The 25,862-nt window shown below is 40.7% G+C and overlaps 2 protein-coding genes across 2 annotated transcripts in view; one reads left to right on the forward strand and one right to left on the reverse strand.

The window, feature by feature from the left end:
- LOC119742552 (girdin-like) overlaps window positions 1-9,052 on the forward strand; it is an 86,916-nt gene extending 77,864 nt beyond the window's left edge. The window contains exon 26 of the mRNA XM_038218587.1: window positions 6,537-9,052. Coding sequence (XP_038074515.1) covers window positions 6,537-7,352 — 816 coding nt within the window. The 3' untranslated portion in view covers window positions 7,353-9,052. The remainder of the gene's footprint in view (window positions 1-6,536) is intronic.
- A 6,040-nt stretch (window positions 9,053-15,092) lies between these two features.
- LOC119742553 (D-glutamate cyclase, mitochondrial-like) lies at window positions 15,093-25,242 on the reverse strand. Its single transcript, XM_038218603.1, has 10 exons — window positions 25,023-25,242; window positions 20,143-20,299; window positions 19,706-19,904; window positions 19,199-19,349; window positions 18,270-18,392; window positions 17,843-18,025; window positions 17,402-17,662; window positions 16,618-16,845; window positions 16,017-16,279; window positions 15,093-15,477 (listed from the first exon to the last, which is right to left on the reverse strand). Exons 1-10 carry the CDS (start codon window positions 25,129-25,131, stop codon window positions 15,337-15,339), a joined length of 1,815 nt encoding a protein of 604 aa, XP_038074531.1. The 5' UTR covers window positions 25,132-25,242; the 3' UTR covers window positions 15,093-15,336.
- Window positions 25,243-25,862: the final 620 nt, after the last annotated feature.

The raw sequence follows: 25,862 nt of genomic DNA on the forward strand, positions 1-25,862 counted from the left end.
AATTGGGACTGTTTTCTGTGATGTGCACTTTGCCCATGACTCTCTTGTTACCATGAGTCCTACATTATACCTGTCCGTGTAGCAGCTCCCAACAACCATCAATGCCTTAGTGTGGTTACGGAGAGTGCAGACGCAATTCCGCTGTTGTGTGTGTACAACGGAGGTGGCCCAAGCAATCCCGGTAAGGCGCTAGTGTGCATGCGCGTGTGCATGCCGCCTTGGTGTGGCTGCCTGCTGCATCGCATGAGCAATGGAAACGTGAGATTCTGATGAGATATATGCACTCGTTCCGTGTCATCACACTCTAAATAACTATCAAGAGTTACAATGTTTCAATGGTTTGAGCTGTTTCATACTAGGCAGGAATGCGTACACCAATTTTGCAGTGAGGTTTTGCAAATTTGCAAAAGTTGAACACAGTATTAACTCGGGTGAAGTTTGACATCAGTGCTTTTGATGTCCAGGTTGTTTCACATTTGCGCAAACCCGAAGTATGACAATTTGTAAAATGTTGTGATTGACCCATTTCAAGTAGTCTGCCTGGACAGTTTATGGAAATTCTCATAAAATGCCTTCCAACTTACCAAGTGTCTGATCGTACCACATACCATTTTACACACTCCATTCCACACATGCTCCACTCATTTGTGCAATTCCAAGTTAAAAGACCATAGGCGGACCAAATGAAAAGAACTTTAAATGCCTTTCTAAACATTTAAACTTACCTTCCTTTTTTTAGAGAAATAAGTTGTAAGTAAAAGTTTTGTCAAATTTTCAGGTTACTTGTCTCTTTTTAGAAATTGTCTTTTTAAAAAAAATAGGTTGTTTTGTTCTCATTTTACCTTGTATTGTTGTTTTGCATTGGGAGATGTTTATATTGATGTGTCACAAAAACACTAAAGGATACTACATTGTGATCAGTTTTGCACTTTGTGTTTGGACGGTATTTCTTTATCCTGTAATGTCCTTAAGATCCTGAAATGTCTGTAGAATGTAGATTTTAATGCGTTTGAAATACGATGCATGGATCATTTTTGTCAACAAGTGTGGTCCTGATGAATTTACTGCACTACCTTACTTTTGTAAAAACATGAAGAAGCCTCAACACGCAATCAACACTTGCACCACTTTTCCCACCAGCCCTTTTCGAGAAATGTACATAATTGTAGGTTTTTATCATTTTTTATTAACTTTTTAAAGTATAATTCCATTTTTACAAGAGTAAACTGTAAACATTGTAAATATGTGTACAATTTAAAAAGACACCAAAAATTTTACTACAAGGAATTAATAATTGAAGACACACATGGCATCTGAGTTTGCTGTGTATGTAGAACTGCATGCGAACTGAAAGAAAACCATTATCACATGGCAATCCTTTAAAATTCTTCAAGCGCAGTGTTTAAAACTCAACTCAGGTTTAAGTGTAGTGTTTAATTTTGTTGATCAGATGTCACGATTTATGCACTATTTTTATCGGGACTTCGAACTACAGGGTGAGTAAAAAAAAACGCGAAACCCTAATGTCGGGACTATTGTTTGAAGTTCTGCATGTAGCACTTTCAAAATCTAGGATATGAAAACCCCATTCATAAGCTTTCTTTTAGTACAAGAATCATTCAAATCACTTATGTACTTTTCAAGTTACGGAATTTTAAACACAACAACTGTTTTAAAGTTCTGTCCACGGATCACATAAAGGTGTGCGTTCTTTCAGCAAAACGAAAACAATTCACACACATCCTTATGTGATTTGTTTTCATTTTGCCGAAAGAACACTTACCTTTTTTGTGATCTGTGGACAGAACTTTAAAACGGTGCTTGTGTATAAAAGTCTGTAACTTGAAAAGTACATGATTGATTTGAATGATTCTTGTACTAAAAGAAAGCTCATGAATTGAGCTTTCATATCCTAGATTTTGAAAGTTGCTACATTCAGAACTTCACTAAAACAATGGTCCCAACATTTGGGTTTCGTTTTTCTTTTACTCACCCTGTAGAGGGGTTTTGCAAAGTCAGTTTTTACTTCAGCCAGCATCGTAGTCGAGACCATCAAGGGTCTCAAAAGTCCCCACAAGTCATCCAGTTCCAATGCTAGTTGCAAGCTGTTCAAGTGAACTGTGGCAAAGGCACTCATTTGTTGTGGTTCATCCACTGTTTAGTCTGTTACTTGTGACTGGACTTGTGATTTACTTGTGACCGGACTTGTAGTGGACTTGTGATGGACTCGACTACATCACTGTCTCAGCTTCACTTTTGTCTCAAATCAGTTTTAAAGCTTAAATGTCAAAATCAAATGGACATTCTGTATACTGTGGAATATAGTGGGCCGGAGTCCTGAAGTCAGGCTTAACAATTTGCTCAAGCTTAAACTAGAAAAAAAAGCAAAGCTTTTTGAAAACCCCTCTACTTCCAAGTATAGACTCGCTACCTATGCACAAATCAGCCTTCTTATGGTGACAACTTTTGCAAAAAACATTGTTGGGTAGGGCACTTCACCGCCATATTGTCATACGCTCATGTCCTTGTGTATCTCTGATGTAAATATGTTGCATACGGTACTCGTTCAGAAAACTTGGTTTCACAATGGTTTCACAATGGCTCGGGCTCACATGCACATGTCATGAAAGTACCTTCAGTTGGCTTTTGTAAATTTACAGAGCAGTATATAGAGAGAGTTAATAATATGCCATTATAGGTCCAGCTCAGCTCACGTAGTGTCCGTAACGCTAGGCACATTTGTGCATAATCACCAGTTTCTCCAATTTTGAATCACTAATGCTGACAATGCCATTGAAATAGCCCCAGAATCTCATGACAGAATGTCCTCCCCATTCTTGTACTTATAATGGCGTCCACAATTGGTACCACGCATGTCACAACTCTCTCTATACCAATCCGAGCACGCTAGCAATCCTATCAGGAAGGCCCCCTTCAATGGCGAAAGCATTGTGCTAGCTACTGTTCAGGTAACCCATCACAGGGCACTTGCTTTGTACAATAGCACGCACAATGGTTTATCCATTGAAGGGGGCCTAGTGAGTGTACAGTGATCACGTGCACGGATAGCTCTGTGAAGGTACATGTACCGGTAGGCCTAAAAGCGTCCGCAATTCATGAGCAAATGCTTATCATGCAAACTCACAGCACTTTTTAGGCATGGAGTGAGTTGCAACATTGTATAGATAAACATGTACTGTACTATACATTTTTGCAAAATCCTATATATGTTTCCCCATAGTTTCCTGTGATGCATTTACATGTACACGTTTCCTTGATAGCAGTAGCTGCATGTAGTTGCTCTTTGCACCCATGTTGTTTGGAATAGCAATAAATCCTTGTCTAGATGCACTGTCATGTGTTCAGCTATATCTTTGTGCACCATGTGTTGTTTGTGTGTATGTGTTGGCTTGCATTGCACTATGTGTGTCTTTTTCTGCTTGTGACAAGAATCAGTTCTGTATCGCTCTCTAGCTCTGAAAACCAGAAGAAAAAACATGAACCCCAAAAGACATACATGATCTCCCAAAAGTTATAACTTATATTAATTTTTTTTGTGCACAGTAGATTATTCTGTTCATAATTTATTTAGATGTAAGCACATTCTGAAAATCACATCTTTTCAAGATTCTCTCTACCTTTATTATTTTGTAATTGAGGAGTTTGCTTCAGTTTCTGCAGAGCCGTTATGTAATGTTCAGTTGAGGGAACATAATTCTTTTGGTTAAACAACAAGGGATTTTCAGTATTGGTTCAGCAGTTATGTTTTCTAGGTGTCGCACCACAGAGTTAGTTTCCCCCCCCCCCCCCCCCGGGGACTACAGTGGAAATTTCTTAATATAAAAACCCTGAATGTGAAGAATGGTTCCAAAAGCTAGAATTCCATAAACGATCAAATAAGGAACACAAAATTTCATCTAATAACCTGCCAATGTATGTACCAAAAACTAAAATGTACAAACTCACTTTTAGATTTGATTAATGGGAGTTGAGATATTCAACTACCAAATATTTACAAAGCACTTTAGAAAGTAGTTATGCGCCAAGGGCGGATCCAGGGGGGGGGGCCAAAGGGGGCCATGGCCCCCCCCCCCCCCCCCCCCCCCAAAACGAAACCAATTTTTTTTTTTTTAATGTGACATCGCAATAAAGGCAGGCAATGAGTACACCACCATCTTTTCCTCAAAAAAAATTGGTTAAAGTGGTCAGAAATTGCCTCAGATCGCACCACAGAGCATCTAGAATCCAAAAATTTTTCGGGGCCCTACCGGGCCCCGAACCCCACGCCGTAATTTTTTAGACCCACTTTATGTTCTGGATCCGCCCTTGTTATGCGCACGGTGAACGTGTGCCTTTTGAAGTTTAGAAGAGTTTGTCCATTTTCATTGTAGATACTTTAGTCCATTTATGTCATATAATCAGTCACTCTTGTAAAGTTTGATTTCTCTTTTCTCTTTCTGCTTGTTAATTGCTGCATGTCTGCTACTCATTGCAACTACTAATCTAGCTTTAACAAGGGTTCCCACTGAAGTGGGATGTTTGTTTTCTTAAAAGAACTTGGAATTTAGTCCAAAGTTTCAACCTCATCAGTCCAGTGGTTTTGGAGGATAAAAGCTATGTCACAAACAGGCTTCCATGAATATGTCTATTACCAGCTTTTCCTAATGTAGTTGTAATTGTTTCAAAAGACTTAGCCATTAGCTCTAGACAAGAGATTTTGATTCACTCATCCTTCGAGTAATTTAAAACGGCAAAAGTTTGGTTGGTTGTGGTTCTAGAAGTAGGAACTCCCCTCTTCTTAATGCATTTACTCAGTAATAACTGTCATCAGCATCAATTCATTCATCTCAATCCCATCCAACTCTTTGTTCATGTTGTAGCATGCAAATCATAAAAAGTCTCCCATGTGTACATTGTAAGTTACACTTGACACGCTTTGAGCTGTCACTGCCTCTTGCATTCAGGGTTCAATCAGAGAATTCTGGCCAAAACAATTTGCTCGTGCAGATGTGAGAAGGCTTGAGCCATGCTTTCTGATTGGTCCAAAAGTTTGTGAAGTTCGTGCGCAATTTTAAAGGTAGAGTCGATCATTTGCAGCTATCCATAGAGTACCTGACAAAATTATTGTTGAAAAGCTTGGTTTAAAGATAGTAATGGCACTAAACTCCCTGTGAAATTATTCTTTCTGGAATGCTGCCATTTTGAAGAAAGCAACAAAAGAAGACAATTTCCAAAGTTGAGTCAAGTGACACATTTTTGGACATTTCCATTAGTAGTTGGTTTGTAATTCAGCGAATCAGTGAATGGGTGCACACGAGCTTTGACACGACGTGCAAGTGGTTGCTATTATTCGTCCGTGAATTGCGTGGCACAATTCTACATGACTCGGCAACTTTTGAATTGAAACGGAGATCCTAGAATATTGTTTTCTTGGAGTACACAGCATTCACAGAGCTAAAACTTCGTCAAGTTAGTTGTTAAGCACCCGTCTTGTTTGTCACCATTTGTCCTATCAGCCAGTGGAGATGATACGCAAAGAAAAAAAATTCTCTCATATTCCAGTTAAGTGATTGTTAATATGCACTTACCATTGGGTATTTGGACCAATAAGAGAGTAGATGTGATTTGCCGGTTTAAGTTGTGGCAACCACTCCCTCTAAAAAATTGTCAGATGAACATAAGAAAAGAGCTCCCGTTGAATGGCTCAGCTTGGGCTTAAGGACAGTTGGATAAGAAACTCAACATAGGAAAAGTAGCACTGTTAAGTACAATGTTGATGGTTGTTTGCTTTGACTGCTGCGAAGTTGTTTCTTATATTATAATTGGATTTGTCCAATATACAAGTTTCTGTGGTTGCCCATTTAAGTTGTGTTTTGTCTCTAATTAATGATTATTGTGTAGCAATCAAGTCATCACTTAGGGTAGTGACATGTAGACATTTCAGTGGTTCAGTGCTGTAAGGTCCCAACTCGAAAATTTGGGTGAGAAGGCAGACATCAAAATGCATTCCCTTTAGTCACCGTAGCACCCCAAACTGCCATGCCTATTACTCACTGTTGCGCCCGAAACCACCCAAGCACTCTATGGTTTTATTGATTTTTTAGTGAATAAATACAATGTAATACATTGAAGTCAAGGTGCTTTTGGGTTAAAGGTTTCTTTCATTTTTTTCATACAAGTTTTCTTACTTTTCTTTTCTCAAGAAGCAAAATAAGCAATACAAAATACAATGGTCTGAAAATCATTTTATCTTGGTTTTTATGGAAGCCCACAATTTTTGTTCATAGTTCAAGACTGTTTGAAAGAAGGCACTTTAGTATTAAAGAACCTTACAGCACTGTACCAAAGAATACTTGTATGGCTTTGGAACTTTTTCTTACTTGGTGTTTTGTGTGCATGACCTCCTGTGGGTTCTGTGCTGTTTGCATGCCGACTGTTTGCAGTGCAAGTGCTTTTAAGAAGGAACAAATCCCGGAAATAGCACGCCAAAAAAGACCCCATCCAAGCCAGCCATTGTACATTTTCTCTATCCACAGTACAACAGGACTGCCAACGGTGAGGAGAGTTCCAGGCTACCGTTGCCCGATGCTGAACCTTCGTCTCCACATGACAAGATGGAAACTGAAGATGTCATCACTCCGATGCGACAAACTGGCGAATTGCAAGCTACCCCGCCCCAAGCCTCAGAAAGAAGGCGCGGTATGACAGCAGAACGCAACCGGCATCACCGATACAGCATGCCGGATGCCCCCAAGCTTGTAGCTTTGGCTCAAGAGTTTAGCCATTCCCCACCCGCTCCGCTTTCAACAAGTGCCAATAGCAAAGGAGCTCCCCTCGCATCACCTGTGTATTCAGCCAGACCCTACCCAGGCAGAACCGAAGCCGTGGTTGAGTCCTCACCGATACCCCCACCTAGGAGTGCTAGTGCTCACAAAATTCACAAGCCTAAGGCGCAGTACCCTTCTGAGGGTTCCCCTGCTGCTTCAAGAGAGGCATCCCAGAAGGAGCACACTCCTGAACACCACCGAGCAGGCAAAACCAGCACCCCAGAGACAAGGTACCGATCCAGCAGCTCCCGCTCCCCAGAAGCCAAAACGAACAAACCCCCGATGGCCGTGGTCTCACCCAATGCCAACAGTAATTCTAATAACGCCCCCCTGGGCTGGGCCGTGCCATCCTTTGACGAGGGGGAGACCAGAGATCGGTCGGTGTCGGAGCCATCCAAAATGAAATCCAAGACTGGGACGCCGACAAAGACTGAGCAGAGTCCAGCACCAGAGGAGGATCAAAATGGAGAGAACAAAAGTGGAAAGAAAAAATCCTCCGTGTGGTACGAGTATGGCTGTGTCTAGCAAATATGAATGTATATAAATGTGGTCTTCTGAAGAAAAAAAACATACATCTCATGCAATATATTGTCAAGAAATATTTGTGTGATTGTTGTCTGTTGATTGAACAAGTTTGTGTGGCATTTTTAGAGTATTATTGTCCTCACTAGCCATCTGGTATTACATTAGCTTAAAAACCTCAATGACATTGTCATGTTTACAATAAATAATTGTGCTTGATGTTCAAGAAATGTTCTGTACAATGTAATGTATGTCACAGTCTTACTGAAGAGTTCTGAAATTGCACATTTGCATTTTCTTTTCAAACTGGAGTGATAACTGATAATTAAAGCACTTGTACAGTCAAGTACTTTGGCTTATATGGTTTGAATGTGGTTTGCAGAGTCAGTATTTCTGTATACATTGCTACACTGTACTATCTTGTAAAATTGGAATGTTGTCATAAAAAGAAGGATAACTTTGCGAGTGGGCTGCCATACGTTCCAATGCAGTACATGTATTGACAAAAATGTGAATGATGTAGATTACATGTATGTCAAAGAACAACAACCTGTTAGTGGGTGGGAAAAGGCGAATAAAGTCATCGTACAAGCTATTTATTTCAATTGGTGGATCCTAACCGTGTTCATATTGGTTCTTTGTGAGCATGCGTAAATTGTAAGCATTTTACATCAGTGTGTTTCGTTGAACTGTTCAGCAGAAAATAACCCTCGGGAAATTTTTTGTACTAAACAGGTACAGTATCTGCTGAAAACCAGATACAAAAGCGGCATATATTGCAAAACATTTCCGTTGGTCGCCTTTTTTGGCTAAGCAAATATTTTCAGCGCTTAATGAATTTGCACTTAATATAGCTTCATGAAAGTAGCCTCTTTTCTACCGCAGAATCCATGATACCCAGAGATGCTTTTTGGAATTTAATTCCTTGTGACCTTGTGAAGTAAATATCTGGTGGCCTTAGTCTGAATGTTCCATAAACGCATTTATATCTCAAATCCTGTCGTGGTCGATTTGTAACATTTGTAACAACCAAAGTGTTTTTAATATGCAAAAGTCAGAAATTCGGTGTTAACAAATTGTGTCTTATTACTCATGGGTGCTTTAGTGCATGAACAGTATCGTATTGATTGGCAGCTTGACAAATGTAAAAAAAAAAAAAATGAAATGCTCAACCTTTTAATAAGATTTATCAAGTCATCAATTCGTGGAATAGTCAGTTTGTATTCGTGGTTGTGTAGAGTTGTGGCATTTTTGAATTTTAAGCAGTTTGCTTAGAGGCACAACACAACTTTTCCTCTAATGAACCATTGCTTAAAAGTTTCAAAGCTTTTGAGTCTCTTTGTACATAATATTGTGGTGCATTTCAGAAACTCAAACTCACACACGAAGAATCAAATGAACGTGCCCCCTAATTGGTCTTTATAAAATGGGAATTCTTTAAGTTTATAAACGTGAATGTATTTATTTCAAATCTTTTAAGGGAAGAGGATTATCACAAGTCCTGTTGGTCAGTTCACTGTAATACACGTTAATTTTTACTTTGAAGTTTTGCAATTAATATTAATAAATAACCTTATTTTGTACAGAAATAGAATGAACATGCAGAAATCACTTTGACGGTTAGGACATTATATGTATTTGCATCAGATATTAAAAGTTTTAAAAGTTCAGAGCTTCACAATGTTGTAACTGTCTTTCCATAAGCAGCATATGTATTTGGGGTAAAATTTTTATCTAGAAAAACACAGTCATATCAATCCGTCTTAAAACCATTGGACATTAATTTCTACCAGATTTTGTTGTAAGCCAAAGTTGTGATTATACTTCCAGACAATTGAAGCCTTCTCAAACTGTTGGTGGCAGTTTCTAACTGAGAGTTTACATGTATCCGCTCCGTTCACAAGTACACCCTCACCGGCAAAATAAGTACAGTTGGGGGTGACCGACCGACGCCATCTTGCCTGACTGCAATTTTGCCGCGACGCGCGGCCACCACTAGCACTGCGTGTACATAGTACAACTGAATCCCCTGGTGTACGTGCGACACACACAAGGAACGGTGCGCGTCAACCAGCGAAATGTCCCACCCATGGGATGTTGTTGCTAGGTAAAAGGGCGCCCTCTATCATTGGCGCCCAGAGCCCATATATTGTATTCATTCAATTCAGAATGGTTATTTTTTGAAGTCTTTTTCATGCATGTGGTGTACGTTGGCATTACTGGGATAATTCTATTTCAAATTTTGGGACAATATGAGACTTAAGACACTATCACACAACAGATAGCACTATTCAAGCATTGCCTGTAGGGGAGAGTATTACTAACACTATAATCGGCTGTGAGAGGATGGCACTTTGGTCTATTTAAGATCAAATAATCGCAAAATGTCGGGGGGGGGGGCAAACTGCTTCCCCCCTGGCCCACAGTGGATATGTCACTGTAGTCCAGTCCCAACTGCAGGATAACAAGTGCCTGATTCATAAGAACTTTCTGGAGCCCCATTGCTACAGGGGTAGTGAGCAGTGATACGGCAGTATATATATGCTGCATTCCACATACAGGGCATATAGTGCTTCACATTTATCATGTAGAATGAAGGGTGCCTCACTGTCTCATGAATAAAGGATGCCTTAAAACAAAAATAAAAGTGCTACCACCAATAGTTAGAAAAGCCTTCAATTGTAGTTGTCTTCCTGAAACTACCCAATGTTTCGCGTGGGAATTTGTGTGCAAAATGAGCCAAAGGATACTTATGTATATCTGCTTTTGAATGCCAGTCTATTTTAGGAAATTCTAGTCGCAATATACTATTTTTTTGCATGTCACAATCTTTCAAATCAACTTTCCAATATCAGCACGGTCATATTGTGTTTTTTTTAAAGTATGGTAATAAAAATAAAGTTCATTGTGGGTCATTTTTGTATTGCTACCATACATGTATAACATTGGATTTTAAGGCAATTAACACAACATTCATCTGTACTAAAATAGGTGAAGGGTAAATTGATCCATTGGAAAAATTAATCCATTTATTAAAAACATGATACAATGTGTGAAGTCCAAATCAAAACAGACTGAGAAAAATGTACTAAAGGGCTCTGTTACAACTGATAATGTAGTAACCAACGGATAACGTATCACCAACCGATAATGTCACACAGATTGACAGATATTGTATCACTATGAAAGTTACTACACTATCAGTCAATTTTGTTACATTATCGGTCAATTTGTGTGACATTATCAATTGGTTACTACATAATCAGTTGTAAAAGGCTGCTGGGATCCACTGGAATCACTTTCAAAGTGTAGAATGGTCGTTAAACTCCAATGAAGACTGGAAGACTATTTGTTAGAGTAATTTGCTTGTTCTGGAAATATAAATTTGAATATGTCAGTATTGTATTTGTGACCACCACAAGTTCGCACAAGTCCTCACATGTCAATCGTAAATCAATCTCAAATCATCAAGTCACATTAAGTAACAAGCTACATGCAATCAAATGAACTGTGATAAGGCCACAAAAAAAAGTCTCCGGTTTCTGGTATGCACGCGCGTCGCCGTAGCCATGCGCGTCGGCAAAATGAAAAAGTAATTTTTCAATGATAGATGATGTCTCAAAACCGCCAAACTCACTGATTTGACTGAAATTCTGCTGCTGCACGATTTTAACATGTTTTTAGATGGGGTGACGATCGAGAATAAGCTTTATGTGGCCTCTCTGGACTCCCATATAATTGCGCTAAAGTTTAGTCGGGCACCATTTGCAGTCATCAGCCGACATTTGAAGCAAAAAAATCGGGTAAAAAAAAAAAAAAGCCGTGTCGCCGCACCACTATTTGGGCAAGCTCCATACCAGAAACCGGAGACATATTTTTTTTGGCCTAAAGGCATAATCATCCCCTGTGACTTGTGTATTGTCTTGTGATTAATTTGTGACCGGACTTGTGATGGGCACGACTACCAACTGGAATACGTGTACTTGTCAGGCTCAAATAGTGTTGCCTAAACCAATATTATTGGTCGTTTTTTTGGTTATCGTGGTTCCATTTCGTGCATTCAAAAGAGAAAATTCAGTTGTGGGAATTTTGAGATTTTTACCCACAGAAGGGATGTTATAAAACAAAATGGGAAATTATAAGTGGAAACATGCATTGTGAGCCTTGGTATTACTTGGCTCAATATTGGTCATGACCCCCATTGGTTTGTACACAGTGTGCCAGGAGGTGAGAAGAAAATTTTGACTGATTGTGACCTCTTAAATAGTAGGAGGGTTAGCCCTCGTTATTTTTTAAAAGACAACCATGGAGCATGTCTGAAAACCAGACGGAACACATTTTTGTCATATCTTAATCTTCTGTGTTCTACAAGAAGCAAAAAGGGTTTGGGGTGGTTCAACAGTCATCTTTTAAAAAAAAATGTTTTTAACATTTGCATTGTTTAACATTTCCAAACACTTTTTGTTTCTCTAACCAAACTCAGCAAACTTTAAACTCTGAATTACCCAAAACCTCTGATAACATTTCAAAATCTTTTTGCTGTCTCATCAACCAATCATATCACTGTATGCCAAAAAAAGTTGTTGTTTTTTCTTGCAGCCTTTTCTTCTTTTTCTTCACATTTTTGTGTTTGTTTAGTTTTTTACTTTGTATTAAGATTTTCTGTTCAACATTGTACATGTTTTAAGAGCTGGTTGATTTTTTCACCCCTTAAGCTTGAAACTAATCGCTTTTCAAAGCACACACAAAATAATAGTATATCTTGTGCAGCGAGAGGGAAATGTAGCCGTTTCTCATTTTTGCCACGGGCTATGGATAGTCATACTGGTGCACAATGTAACAGTAGACAAAGTCATCGCAGCAAATGCTTGATTTTAACACACATGGCCATCATGTTCCAAAACATGTGCCAAAACATCATGTGCCTTCCATCCACACTTGCACCGTTGTGTCCATGGGTTGGCTGCAAATTTTTGAATTTCTACCCGGATAAGAACCTCAAACCCTTGGTACCGACCAGGGTTGGATTTTACCAATGTAGAGAGAGCCAGACGCATGTAGAAGCCATGTTTGAGTCTTGCTAGTATGAAAGAGGTTCCTGAAGTCTCTGTGTTGGACCGGGTCCAACACAGGAGATTTTGGACAGTGTGAAAGGCCATTGTTTGTGCATAGTTGTAGCTTGCTTTCATTTGTGCATCTTGATTCCTGCTGTCTGCATCGAGTCACAAATGTATAAATCAGTAGGAATACCATTTTGTTGATTAGAATGCGGGTTACCAGACCATACACAGTATGGTAGTATTTACAAAGCAACCAGTAAAACCATTTGTGAGAAACACAAAAACACACACACACACACAGATTGTTCATTCTCATGGAGGACTGCCTTCATATTTGTCAACTCAAATCCAAGTTTAAGACCACTATAATCTGGGAAAAATTGGCCTTTTTTTTGTAACTTTGTGTCTCCGAGTTCAGGGAAGGATTAAAAAAAAGCCTGAAAGTCATTCTCTGGATATTGATCTGTTAATGCCATGTACTTTCCAGATGATTGGTCATTAGAAACTCAATGCTCTCCTATGAAAAACAGATCCAGGGAAAATGTATATGATCAAAACGTCTGCAGTTTTTGCCATTTTATCAGTCTAGACTTTGTTTTAAGGAATATTTGTGTAAAGGTTATCAGTTAATTTGATAAAGATGACGAAATATACAATGTACATGTATGTCTGTGTGATACACCCACCATATCCTAATCTGGGTCCTGTTGGACTTTGACAGACTCCAGCAAAGGACTTTTGTTTAATACCTCCATGTTAATGAGACAATGGCATGTTTTCAAGTGTTGTTATTGTCAAAGTTCTATTCCATAAATTGTTTGCATTGTGGTCATTAAACGCAAACTGTCAAATCGAGTCTCCGGTGCCATACCAAGTTGTATATGTAATATATATAGGTAATGACTGTTGCATTCAAATTGTGTAACTTTTTAACTGACGGAATCCATTCCAGCTTGTGATTAGAGTATGCTGAACATTTTGTACAAAAGTTATACGTTTTTTGAGTTATGAATTTTGTTCTTGTAGAGTATGCGTGCATTATTGTAAGATTTTATTGAGAAATTAAGAACAAAACCATTGACTGGAATGCCCAAATTAAAAATCAGGAATAATTTGAAACTCTACTTGTTAATGTTTCTTTTGTTTTTAAAGGCAGTATACAACATTTGCAAACATACAACAACAAAACTACCAAATTATTATCCAATACCTTACTTGACTGTTAGTGCATAATAGTCTCAAACATCCTGTGAAATCAGGACGCCCATGAGTGTTCCACATATTGTCTACGCACTACAGATTTGGGACAAACATTTCACAAAGGAGCAGTTTGGAAAATTGCAAGTAAATTTCAACTCATTGAATCTGAAATAGAAGTACATTTGTACATGTACATGTACATTAGTATTTCATTTTGGTGTAAACAATAAGATATCTCTAAATACGCTAAATCTGTGGCAGAGGCATTACAAAACAAATATCGATATCAATTGGTGTAGTTAAACTAGTGTCCATGGGGGATCCATGGATCTTTCTTTTTTTCCCCACAGCCACACCTTTGGAAAACCGAAACGCTCTACGGATCATCTCCGGAGGCTAGATGTGCCGGTACTACATCACTCGAAGTAGTCAATATTTGTATAAAATTCTCAGGAACTGGTGTTTGTCATGCGATATAGTTTTTATTAATTCCACTCATTTGCCCGGATTGTTTTTAAAAGAATTGTTTATAAATGTGACTCATAAAATTTAACAGCAATGAAATAACTTATCAGTCAAATGCCATTTGTCAAACCTGATTTAAACAAGGCATAATATTCAATTCAAAATTTGATTAAAAAAGATTAGCACTTTATATCCAACTTCATTATGTTTTAGTTTCAGTTTGATCATTGTGTATCTAAACGTTGATATGTTTATGTTTCAATCAGATCTGATCTCCTATGAACATGATTAATAAACTAAAGGATTTAGTAAGCAATTGAAGGATTTAAAATACTTAGTCCTGCACCAATTTCATAATAATTTTAAATCCCTTAACCCTAACCGCCCCCAATGCTACAAAATACCACTGAGTAGTAACCTGTAGTATGAATTTCTTTCCATACAAGTGTGCACAGCACATTTAGTATTCTGTGGTATTTGGTACTTGACCCCCAAACAGCCCTTTGGGGGTTAGGGTTAAAGAAGCATGTAAATACAATGAACATGTATAATTATAATGATCTCTTTTGCATATTAATTATCTTTTCCTTGAATGACTTTTCACTGTTTTCTTAGACTGGCATTTTAGTGTGACGCCGAACCAAATATATTGATGAACAATATGGGTCAACCCCAATCCATTTTAATTTTATACAGGTGAACTTCATATAATTATTAATTTCAGATTGAGTTGACTCTGGAGCCATTCTTAACCAGTTCGCGCGGGAGGCCGTGTATAAAGTGTGCCGTCATTTAGAACCAGAAAGTGCAAACGAATGGAGTACACGCGCGTGTTGGTTCACGGGCTGAATCACGCGCTAATGTCTTTCACACACATTTTGTGTGCGTGACGTATTCACTTCGGTACTCCGTTTGGAACGGATGACAGATAAACATGCAGGGAGCAAGGCCGGAAATATCTGTCGGCGACCCGCTCGTAGCGAGCGAGGCCGGAAATGTGAGTGATCACTGATGGCTTCAACCCGCCTGGTTTAAGGTCGCGTGAAAAGTAATCCTGCCCCTCGTTCCGTTCGTGTCAAAATAATCCAGGCATTATCTGGTTAATAACTGCAGCATTCACATTTGTACATACATGTAGTTGTTCCTATTTCAAATGTCAAACTTTTCATTTACTGAAATCTTCAGAATGAATTTGTTCAGCACGACTCTCCAATGCAAGTCTGATAGTAGTAGTTGACACTTCAACATCAACATCCGGCCTTCTACTCTTCAATGACGCTCAAGAGTTGCTTAATCTTCTTTGCATAGGCATCCTCAAAAGACAAGCCATCGCCATGTGGCTCGTCCTTTCCAGTCATGTTGAAGAACTTGTGACTGAGCAGGGTGTGAAACAACTGTCTCTCCTACAAATTAACCAAAAATAATTACAAGTGAACGTTTAAGTACAGCTGCAAATACACACAAAAATGGTACTTCACTGTGTGTTTCTGAGTTACATGCCATGGAACAACCGGTATTATAGTTCAGGTACTTGATCACAAGTACATCACAAGACCAATTTTCAAGTCAATCACAAGTCAATTCACCAGTCCAGTCACATCTTATCTTGGATGAGCAATAACAAAGGAATGCCTTTGCGCCAGTCTATTGGAATAACTTGGGATGACTTGTGATGACTTATGATCTATCACAGGTACCTCAACTTCAACACTGAGAACAACCTGTGCATCATACTGTTAAAAACCCTTCAAGCAAGACACCACAGTTTTAAAGTATCGCATTTAATGAGAGATGAGAAGAATGAAGACCAAGGACAACAGTTGATAACAAGTACAAATGCCTGCCTGTACTCCAAGTAGAAAAGAAACCAATCTTGTTTTCGAGACCAGTCTGTTTCAAAAATAACTGAAAGTTTAGGACCGAGGTAGAAAGCAACACCTACCCTATCAACATCAGGGAGTGCACTTCTGAAACGTTGCCGATCCTCGTCAGTGGGCGGAAACCCAACTGCCCTTCTCCTGTACCTCTCATGGATAGGGCAAGTACTGACCAGGTACAGGCCCACAGCCACAGCAAAGCCACCCCAGTTGGACACCCCAGCAGTTATGAGGAAGTCGGAGGCCTTGGAGCATGCGGTTGTGGGACCTTGCGAGATGTCGCAATGGGCAGTATCTCTGCCAAGCTTGTTATTGCCATCTTGAATACCTACAGATGACCAAAAAAAGACGAGACAAGCCTGATCCCAGAGCAATTTTTGTTATTCAATTTATAATTAATGGCTATTCACTGGATGGCTTTTCATGCATCTGGTGTACACGCCGGGCTGGATTCAGCCCATTATGGGGAAATCCTATTCAATAGCACTGCCCGGCTCTCCTCACCAGCCAACAACACAAGTGACAGACAGTTACTCGGGGAGACAGGCAGTCAGGCAGTCACTTGGTGAGTCAGTCAGGTACAAAGAGGACTATAATGTGGCCTTTTGGGGACCAGCAAATAGATGTCTACTTGACAAATCAAGGGAAGCGCAAACAAGCACATACTTGAAGTGTGAACTGTAAGCATATCAGCTGTTGCAAGGAACAGCCAACCAATGCCACGACATCCTACATCAGTGGCCTCTGCCTTCCCTGCCCTTTCAACAGCAAGGAGGTGGTCGTAGCGTGGAGCAGCGGTGCCAGGCCCCAGTAGGAACTTCTTGGCCGTCTCCAAAATGTCCTGTTCCCCCTCTGGTGGGTACAGAACCACGGATACAGGCTTTGCCAAAACCTCTGTCAGGAGAAAAAATAATCCAGTCGAATGGGCTTTCTGCTGGTATTCAATTTCAGCAAGGTCTCGCATGGACATTCTGACACGATCTTTCTTTCACCCCCAGTTTCATGCTCGAAACCATCCCTAACTTAGAAACTGTACCCCGCCTGAAATTAATGATGAGCATGGCCCATCTTCAGTGTGTGTAATAAACACCAAATGTACTGCCAGGGCAATGAACAGTGCACCAATCAACTATCCCACTGTCTACCTTTCTCTACCAATGTTCACAGTACCTTACTCATATGTGGTTCATACTTCTTTACCAAACCAAGCAGAAACCACAACATGGAAAAGCTTTAACCTTCCAGAGCCTTAAAAAAAAGTCCTGGAGGTTTTGGAAGGTTTTTGCAGGATTGAGGAAGGAAGAGCCAAGCAAGCAAGTTGAAAGTTCACAGAACGTACCATTGGTTTCCTACCCTGTTTTAGAGTATACAAATCAACAAGGTTTGAGGGGAAGTAGTGCACAAGTACTTGTCCCAAGCGAAACGGATGGAGTATATAATGTGAACCTACTTTGTTCCACTAATGCTTCCAGTACGGTGGTCAGCGGTCCATACAGCGTCTTATCCACCACCAGGTCAACCTTCTTGCCCAGTGCTTGTAGCATCTTTGCTGTGGCGATGGCACCAGGCAACCCATAATCCTCATACGGGTTCTTCTTATTTTGAAGGCAAGGGAAGCCAGTTGACACCGCAACCGATGAGGCATGTGACAGGGCCAGGACTGACTTCAGGAGATCGTCAGGGACGACAACATTTTCAAGTTGCCTGTTGCCTGCAAAAGCAAATTTATACAAAACTGAAATTTGTTTCAACAGGCCCTAAATATCCTGTTTTTGATGGAAATAAAAATCCAAAAATACAGTGAACAGCAAACCAATTTGAATCCATTTTGACAAGAACGAGTGGGCTTAGCTTCCAATTGTTAAAAAAAATACTCTCCCCAGATCCTTACCAATGAAGCCTTCTAGCTGCTTGATTTTTTCCTCGATAGCCTCAGATGTTACACTGGCCCAATAGGGCTTTTCACAGAGGGTGACCAATTTGATGTCGGCCAGGGGGCCATCTTGGCTCTTGGTGGGTGTGTCCGAGATGTACACGCCATCCTTCTCATAATGCGTGAAAGCAAGGGATGGCTCTGCAACCAAATAGAAACGACAAGACGGTCATTTTTCCAAACAGTTTTTACTCCTTTCATATCCTTTAAGCCCTGCCCTACAGTTCCACACTTTAGTGGACATTTCCAGCACGTCTTTTAGTCCCCAAACTAAGACACCTAGCAACCAAAGCCCAAATAATCAGACCATTCTTGGCTAAAAATTTGAAATGAAGAAGAATGACGTTACATTATAGATACACTTATGAAAGATAGGTTCACTTACTGACAGCTTTCATGGCTTCTATGACAGTAGTTCCGCAGGCCCAAAAGACAGGGACGTCGTCTTCATGGAATTTCATAGGACCACAATATTCTGGCTTGTCCACGTCAGTTATCCCAATCAGAGCTGTTTGTTGATGATCAGAGGTTTAAGCTTTCACATGCAAGGGGGTTCAGGGAGTTTGTTTGACCCACCCCTCCCCCATGTTCAGGGCACATAATTAGCATATACATGTGTAATGAGCAGCATGATGTCCAGTATGATGTCCAGTATGATATCTAGCTCCCGTCCTCCATCCCTGCCCTTCATAATAATTACCCTAGGTAGTACATGCATACCCTAGGTAGTACATGCATACATGTGTAATGAAGAGCGACCCCTTTTTGCATGATGTGCATACTCCTTCCCTTTCCCCCAACCCAACCCCACTCCTTCAAAATGGGCCAGCCGATCAACAGTTGACTGGGAAACTATCAACCTCTTTATTTTCAGGACCAGGGACAATTTCATTTTCCCCCTGACTTTGAATGAATTCTTGACAATTTAATTCACTTAAACAGGGGGGAGGGGAATGGCTGACAGAGTTTCAGTTCAGCTAGTCCCACCATACTCCACTAAACCACCCTTCTCTGCAAGAGTAGGACATTTTAAACAAATAGGTACTTTTATTCATCCTTGTTTTAGAAAAGTACTTATACAGATTAATATTGGGTTTTGCCCTTCACCGACGTATAAACACTATATACTCGGTGTGTTACCTCCCGAGTGAAAGTTGGGAAAAAATCACTCAGGTGGGACTCGAACCCACGACCTCCTGCTTTCTAGTGCAGACGTCTTTACCACTTGACTACCGAGCTTTAACGGGTATACAGGTTATAGGTTGTTACCACAATCTTTAACCTCCTCCCATCCCCCAACCCCTATATACCCACCAGGATCACCAATGTGCACAGGGGCACCATGGTAATCATTCAAAGGCTGGGTCACTTTGAATGTTGTCTCCACCAGAACACGTGGGATTGGTCTCATAGACGCGACCAACTGGCATTGGAATGGCCCTACTGGATGACACTCCACACTAGTCTGCAAGAGAGACAAGGTAAAAATTTGAAGAAAGAAAAAAAAAACAGGAATGCACATGCAAAATAGGATACACTCCGACTTTTCCATTTCCTTTACATTTCTGTCAGCATTTAAAATGCATCATTGGATGTACACTTAATGATTTATTAACAATGTCCAAAAATCACATCATGCTCACTCTAAACAAAATTGGTTGAGATCTCATTACTGTGCACTTTTCGGCACATGCTTACTTAATAAGCACTTGCCAAAAGCTGCAAATCAGTGGGGTTTTGTCGTAATTCAAAAAGAAGTTAGCCCTATAGTTTTGTAGATTTCAATCAGATCTTAAGCCCACTTCTGATGGGCTTCCTTACCTTGAATTGACTCACAGCACATTGTTGCTCTTGGTTTCTGAGCGGCACTCCTGCAGCCAGCAAACGTGAATCAAAAGAAAAACTGCAACCTATGTAGAAGAAAACAGTGTCCTTGAGAGCCTCACGAAATTCCAAGAGATTCTCAACTGTGTTTGTGACCACTCCACCCTTCATTATGTTGTAGGCTGGCAGGTCTGTCCTGTGTTCCAGATAATGAAAATCATTAATAGATACAATCGTATATGGATCGTTTTCCTTACATTAACCAGAACAACAAAAAGGCCCCGCATGACTCGTCCTTCTAAAATGGCATTAGACTAGAAAGGTAAGTAGGACCCGAAGATTCCATTAACAAATTTCATAGAGTACACATCCAATAGTTAATGTTACTGTTTTTGATCGTAAGGGTTTTTCCAATCTGCTAATTTGAACTTCACCTGATGTCAGAATCAGTTTGAGTGATCCCTGGAGCTGTGAACTGGCCCACATCTGACTTGAACAAAAGAGGGAGGGGCCCTGAATTGGCGGAGCAGAACTTGGCAAAGTCCTCAGCCAGGGTCTTGTCCAGCCCCAACAAATTGGTTTGCACATGACCTGGTTTTAAAGAAAGTGCAAATAAGTCATGTTAATGGTTGTTGTTATTGTTGTAAAAATCTCCAACTGATGTTCTTGCAAAAAAAAACTGCCCTAGGATGCCTCGAAGATTTCAATTATTTTAAACTTTTTCCAGCATATCCGGCAGATTGGAACAATGAAGTGTCCCTTGAAACATTAGATGCTGTAGATGCTTCATTAGATGCTTCACCGTTTGAAGACTCTGAAGTAAGTTGATAGAGCTCTCCAAGACCTAATCGAAGTGTGTACACCTCAACGCTCTTGCCCCTCCATGTCCCCTGTGCAGCCAGCGGGTCAAAAAGTGGCTTAAGATACTAGGTTTTGCCCGACAAAGGCGAATCCAGGAATTTTGAACAAACCTTTCCCCCGACGTATTTACGTATAACGGATTACTGAACTTTTTTTTCACGGAAATTGCCAGCAACTTCAAGGCCTACTACAAGTGGTGACTACAAACAAGAGAAGCAGGTCAAAGAGAGGGGAGGAATATCTCCATGCTTGAACTAGGACAAGTTATAACCTACCCATGCATCTTTCGCATAATCAAGGGAAATATAAAACTGAAAAGGGATATAAGGAAATGGACATATTTTAACTCCCTTTAATTTCTGTTCTGTCTCTTTGTTATAATAATTCCTCACTGAGTTTCTGCTTTGCGCATGCTGTTCATAGTGTCCAATCTGTGCTGACTAAATCTGGGAATTGTTTTTCATCATTGTTACATGTTTGCCACCATTAATCTGAAATCGTAAATTTAATACTTTCTTCAGGAATTTATTTGGTTTCATCACTACAAGTCATAAACCACTGACAAGGCTTCATCAAGACTTCAAACAAATTTGTCATAATTCATGTAATTCAAACCGCTTCAGCGAGCTTTAACTGAACGAGTCATTTACTGAAAACCATTAAAAGAATTTGATTTGCGACTACATGTATATTAGAATTTTTTACACGTACTATATTATTTCTTGACGGTGTGCACTAATTTACATTCCAAAGCCTTCTTCAATTTCTTTTCTTTTTCCATGGCCCGCCCCCCCCCCCCCCCATGCATGGCTACGCCAGAGTTGCGTGAATGAACTCGGGCTAATGGTGATGGCACAAGCAAACCTATCTCCATGTACATATAGGGATGACCCAGTAGGAACACTTGACATCTGTTATAGTCAAATCGCTGATAGTATCTGTGAGGACAGGGGAAAAATAATGTGGCAGCCATGCAGCCACAGTACAAGCACTTTCGTGCTACTATATGCACGCCTATTCCCACATCAACCTTTTCTCGATGATGCATCACGTCTAAGGCTGGTTGTGTGGCAACTTACATCATCCGTGTGGGAAAAAAACTTATAATAACGTCACAGGATTGCAGCTTATCGCTGTCAACATCATCATGACCATTGACGGTCCCGTCGTGAACAACACTGGCTTTAGCGACGAGCAGCGCATGAAGCTCCTTAAACCAGGCGATGTATAGGACGCTGAAGAAACAGCGGATTGCAGCTAGCAAAATATGCTCCCGTACCACGAGCTCCCAGGCGTTGCCTATACCAACAAAATTCCAGCAGATCTTGCTTAAGAACATCCTGGCAGTGGAGTCTTGGGTGACCACGGGGATGAGGAGAGTGAACAAACTTCCAATAAATAAAATTCTTCTGGCAGTCTACCAGAACATGACTGGCCAACAAAGATGGCGAGCTGAGAGGATGATAAGTGGTGCCAGTGATCTCAAAGATGGAAGTGTTCGAGTCTCTGTGGCATACAAGCAATGGAAACAAAAGTGTTCAAGCGACTTTCCCGATTAAATGTAGGTTGGCAGTATGCTCAGTATGTCGATCGTCTCCAAATTGCTCTCTACACAGGAGCAAAGACAACCAATGGTAGACCTACCCATAGCTTTGCTTTTGCGCAGGTCAGGCTTGACATGTAGGAAGCTGGTTTTCGTGAATGGAGACCTGAGGTAAAACAACTTGTCCATGCTCCCAGCCGTCCCAAGGTGATCCTGGGTACAGCAGCAGCACCTTTTACACGAGGCTGATTGCCGTGTCAAGCTCGAAGCAAGCATGCAGTTCCAAGGGAGTTGCAAATATCTTTGTGTTCAGCTGTGGAGTGGGCGACAATGGCAGCACCGTCAGCATACAAGAGCTCCCGGATTAGGGTTGAGCAGAATATACCACGATGAGTACTATTAAGTATATAGGTCTCAGCAGATATCGAACAGGATGTAGGAAAGCACAAAAACATCTGACGAACTGCCAAGTTCTCATACTTTGAGCTATTGGATTGAACTTGGACAGCATGTTGTCATGGAAAGCCATCAGTATGGACAATAGGGTAATTGGACTTTCGTCACGTCAATATTGTCAATGGTCATCGCTGTTCAGTGCACTTTTCTGGTGCACATGAGCAGACCTTCCCTGTACAACAGCAAAATGCCCCCTGTGGTTGTTGCAATATTGACGGCTGCCATTTTTGGTAGCTTTTTTTTGGCAAGACACACTGGAAAACAGTGTGGAGCTCAGTAGCCAAGATATGACCATCCTTCTTCAGCATCCCTTAAGGGATATCATTAATGCCTGCAGGAACACTGTTGTCTTTTATACCATTGATGACGCACTTCACTTCAACTAATATAGGGCTGTCCAGCTCACTCAGGGTGCGGGGAAGCAATAAGGTAGGCCTAGGTAGTTCACTGGGGTTCATAAAGAAACTATTATATGCGCTACCCACCAATTAAGCTTAATTGCGGATAGGTCTGTGGGGATATCTCCATTTCTGGCAACATCAGGCCAGATTTCTTGTTGGCTTGACCAATGGCTTCCATATTATACAGACCATGGAGCTCACACCGCACTGGATACGGGTCTGGGGTTACTGAGGCGAGACCGTGTAACTTTGTAAGGTAATACACTTAAAACATAGAACAGTGTTCTTGGCAACAATTACAGTTTTGGTGCAAGTATGTTGAGCAAGACTTGTGTGGCTCTGGTCAATGTTTACCCTTTAGGGCTACGACACGTGTGACGGCACTGTCACGAAAACAGTGAGACTGTTTCCATGATCCATTACCAAAGGCAGACTTGGCACTAGTAAAGACCACTGAGAAAAAACTGGAACAGGCACTTTCGGGGCCGACAGAAACGGTTGCTGAGCTGAAATGGCTCTCCCAAACTGCCTCGGGCGGGACTGTAGGGCAGCTAGTGGTGACAGGGTAACCTCATCACGAAATACAAGGTTGTTCATGCTTGGGGAAGCCCTGCTGGTAATTTCCTCCCAGATAACCCTAGCTGTTCCTTTTCTCTCTGGCACAAGGACAATGTGGAGTCCCTCGTTTCGGTTTTAAAAGAGGTTTATACCTAACACCTCTTTCAAAACTAAATACAATCCTTTTACCGTGCCAAGATGTTGTTTCGGGCACTCACAACATTTGAAGAGGCATTTTGAGACAAGTTTATCTATTTGTTAACCAAAGCGTGCTCAATAATGGGCCTGTGATCAGGCACAGCTGCACTGGTAACATATCATAAACCAAGAATAGGAGTAATTTTCTATGGCATCAAACTCGTGGGTTTAAACCCATGGTTAAACCTGGTGTGGATTCCACTGCCACAGACTCACAGTGACAGATTGATTCGTGACATGCCCTCCTCTTACTAATGAGGTTACCAATGGTCAAAATTTTCTTCCTCACCTCCTGGCCTATTGTGTACAAACCAATGGGGGTCTTGACCAATATTGACCCAAGTAATAACCAGGCTGACAATGCATGTTTCCATAGGAGGGAGCTCTGACCACGAGGCGATAGTGCTTATCAAAGCGACTGGTTTCATTGGCCTAACTTTGCCGCATAATGCTACATGAGGGGTCATCCCGGCCGGGTTTTTAATAGGATCTAATGATAGATGACCTCGGTCTTTGTCACCACGGACTATGTGTAAATGGTCCGCGTATCCACCATACAAACCTATAGTCTCATGTGACCTCTGCCATGTTAACTACGTGTTGGGACAATAGTTAACATAGACATGTGAGTATTCTGGATTCCAGGCTGAATCGTAGGAAGGTTCTGAGGAAATGAAGCAGTCAATGTAACTTTACTGTTTTTATCCCAAGCAGTATTGGGGGGGGGGGGTTGGGGGGGGGGCTCCTGCAAGACTTAGTGAGAGCAGTTTATTTGTTGATATATAATGTCACGAGTCTCTTAGTGCAAGTTCAAAAGATAATCAGTGGAGTTAATTGAGAGAGGGTGTTAAATGCAACATAACTTTTTGCCAAGAAGAAATACTGATAATATTTATCATTGGTCTGCCCCGAACTAGCACCGACAGTCTGAACTCATTCTGAACTCTTCAACTGGCCTAAAATTCGTGTATTTGACATGACAAGTGTCAATAAAGTTTTGATTTAATAAATGCAGACTGATTTACTTATTCATTTTGCTAAAATGAAATGGTCAAACAATTGGTGTCATAAATGTCTGGGTCACACGAAGTTCACAAAATCATGTCTTACCGGCTTCAAGTTATGGGGGAAATGTTGAAAACTGGCCTGTTTAGGTAACATCCAATTTAATTATGAAAGCTTTATTCTGCCTTGATGCCTATCCACCAGCAGCATTTATACATGTACATGCAGCAATCTCATTATTGAGCCAATGCTATACCTACATCAGACTATAGGGCCTACTAGTACTACCCACCTTCGCATATTCCCGAGGTACTCTCCTTGAAGTAAGCTCCAGATCGGAAGAGTTTCCGGGCCACTTTGGGCTCCGCCTGAACAAGTTCTGTTCTGCTAGGAACCGACATCGTGGACGCAGTATTCAACTGAACCTGGAGTACTAGGCCTAGTACGTACAGATAGCGCGGAGGTGTACATGTATATTGAGGGCAAACAACCGTGACTCCGTAAAGTAGCCGGCTACGAGGTGCATAGATCGAGTGGCGGGGTATTCTGCAGTTGTGCATAATGTACATGTACATTAAGTGGTCATAGTATTATTTGCACTGAAGAGATAAATGCAGTTGATCATATTGTAACGTCTCTCTTGGGTGGGAGACATTATCAATAAAAAGAGTCAGATAAGATACTGTAGGGAAAATTATATGAAATCCTCTGATAACCAGGAAACTATAAAGCGGCTAATTAATTATCTCCACAAGAAAAATCAAAAGGATCCCTACATTTTACTTGCACTAACCGTGTGTTAACCTTGACCAAGGCGTTGGGCTTATCGATTCGCCGATAAAAAAAAATCGCCGATAAGAAAATCCCTAATCAACTTGGCAAGGCATAATTGCGTGCACATATCGATGCCCGTACGCTGCTAGTGAGAAAGTAACTTGTACCATACAGCAAGGCTATGCTTGTACATGTACATGTACGTACGCACGTACATCACACACGTACTCGTACAACAGCCATGCACACACAGTATACGTACATGCGCATGTACATGTACGTGTACGTGTACATGTACATGTACATACACACGTACATACACATGTACATGTACATGTACACGTACACGTACACCCAC

The sequence above is a fragment of the Patiria miniata genome, unplaced genomic scaffold, assembly GCF_015706575.1.
Source record: "Patiria miniata isolate m_02_andy unplaced genomic scaffold, ASM1570657v1 HiC_scaffold_11, whole genome shotgun sequence".
Lineage (NCBI taxonomy): Eukaryota > Metazoa > Echinodermata > Asteroidea > Valvatida > Asterinidae > Patiria > Patiria miniata.

Coding starts and splice junctions, on each gene's coding strand:
- LOC119742553 (XM_038218603.1), bottom strand. CDS start 25,131: ATGTCGGTTCCTAGCAGAACAGAACTTGTTCAGGCGGAGCCCAAAGTG. Junction 20,300..25,022: donor TACCTCGGGAATATGCGAAG/GTGGGTAGTACT, acceptor CTTTAAAACCAG/GTCATGTGCAAACCAATTTG. Junction 16,280..16,617: donor GCTTACAGTTCACACTTCAA/GTATGTGCTTGT, acceptor GGTCATCTGTAG/GTATTCAAGATGGCAATAAC.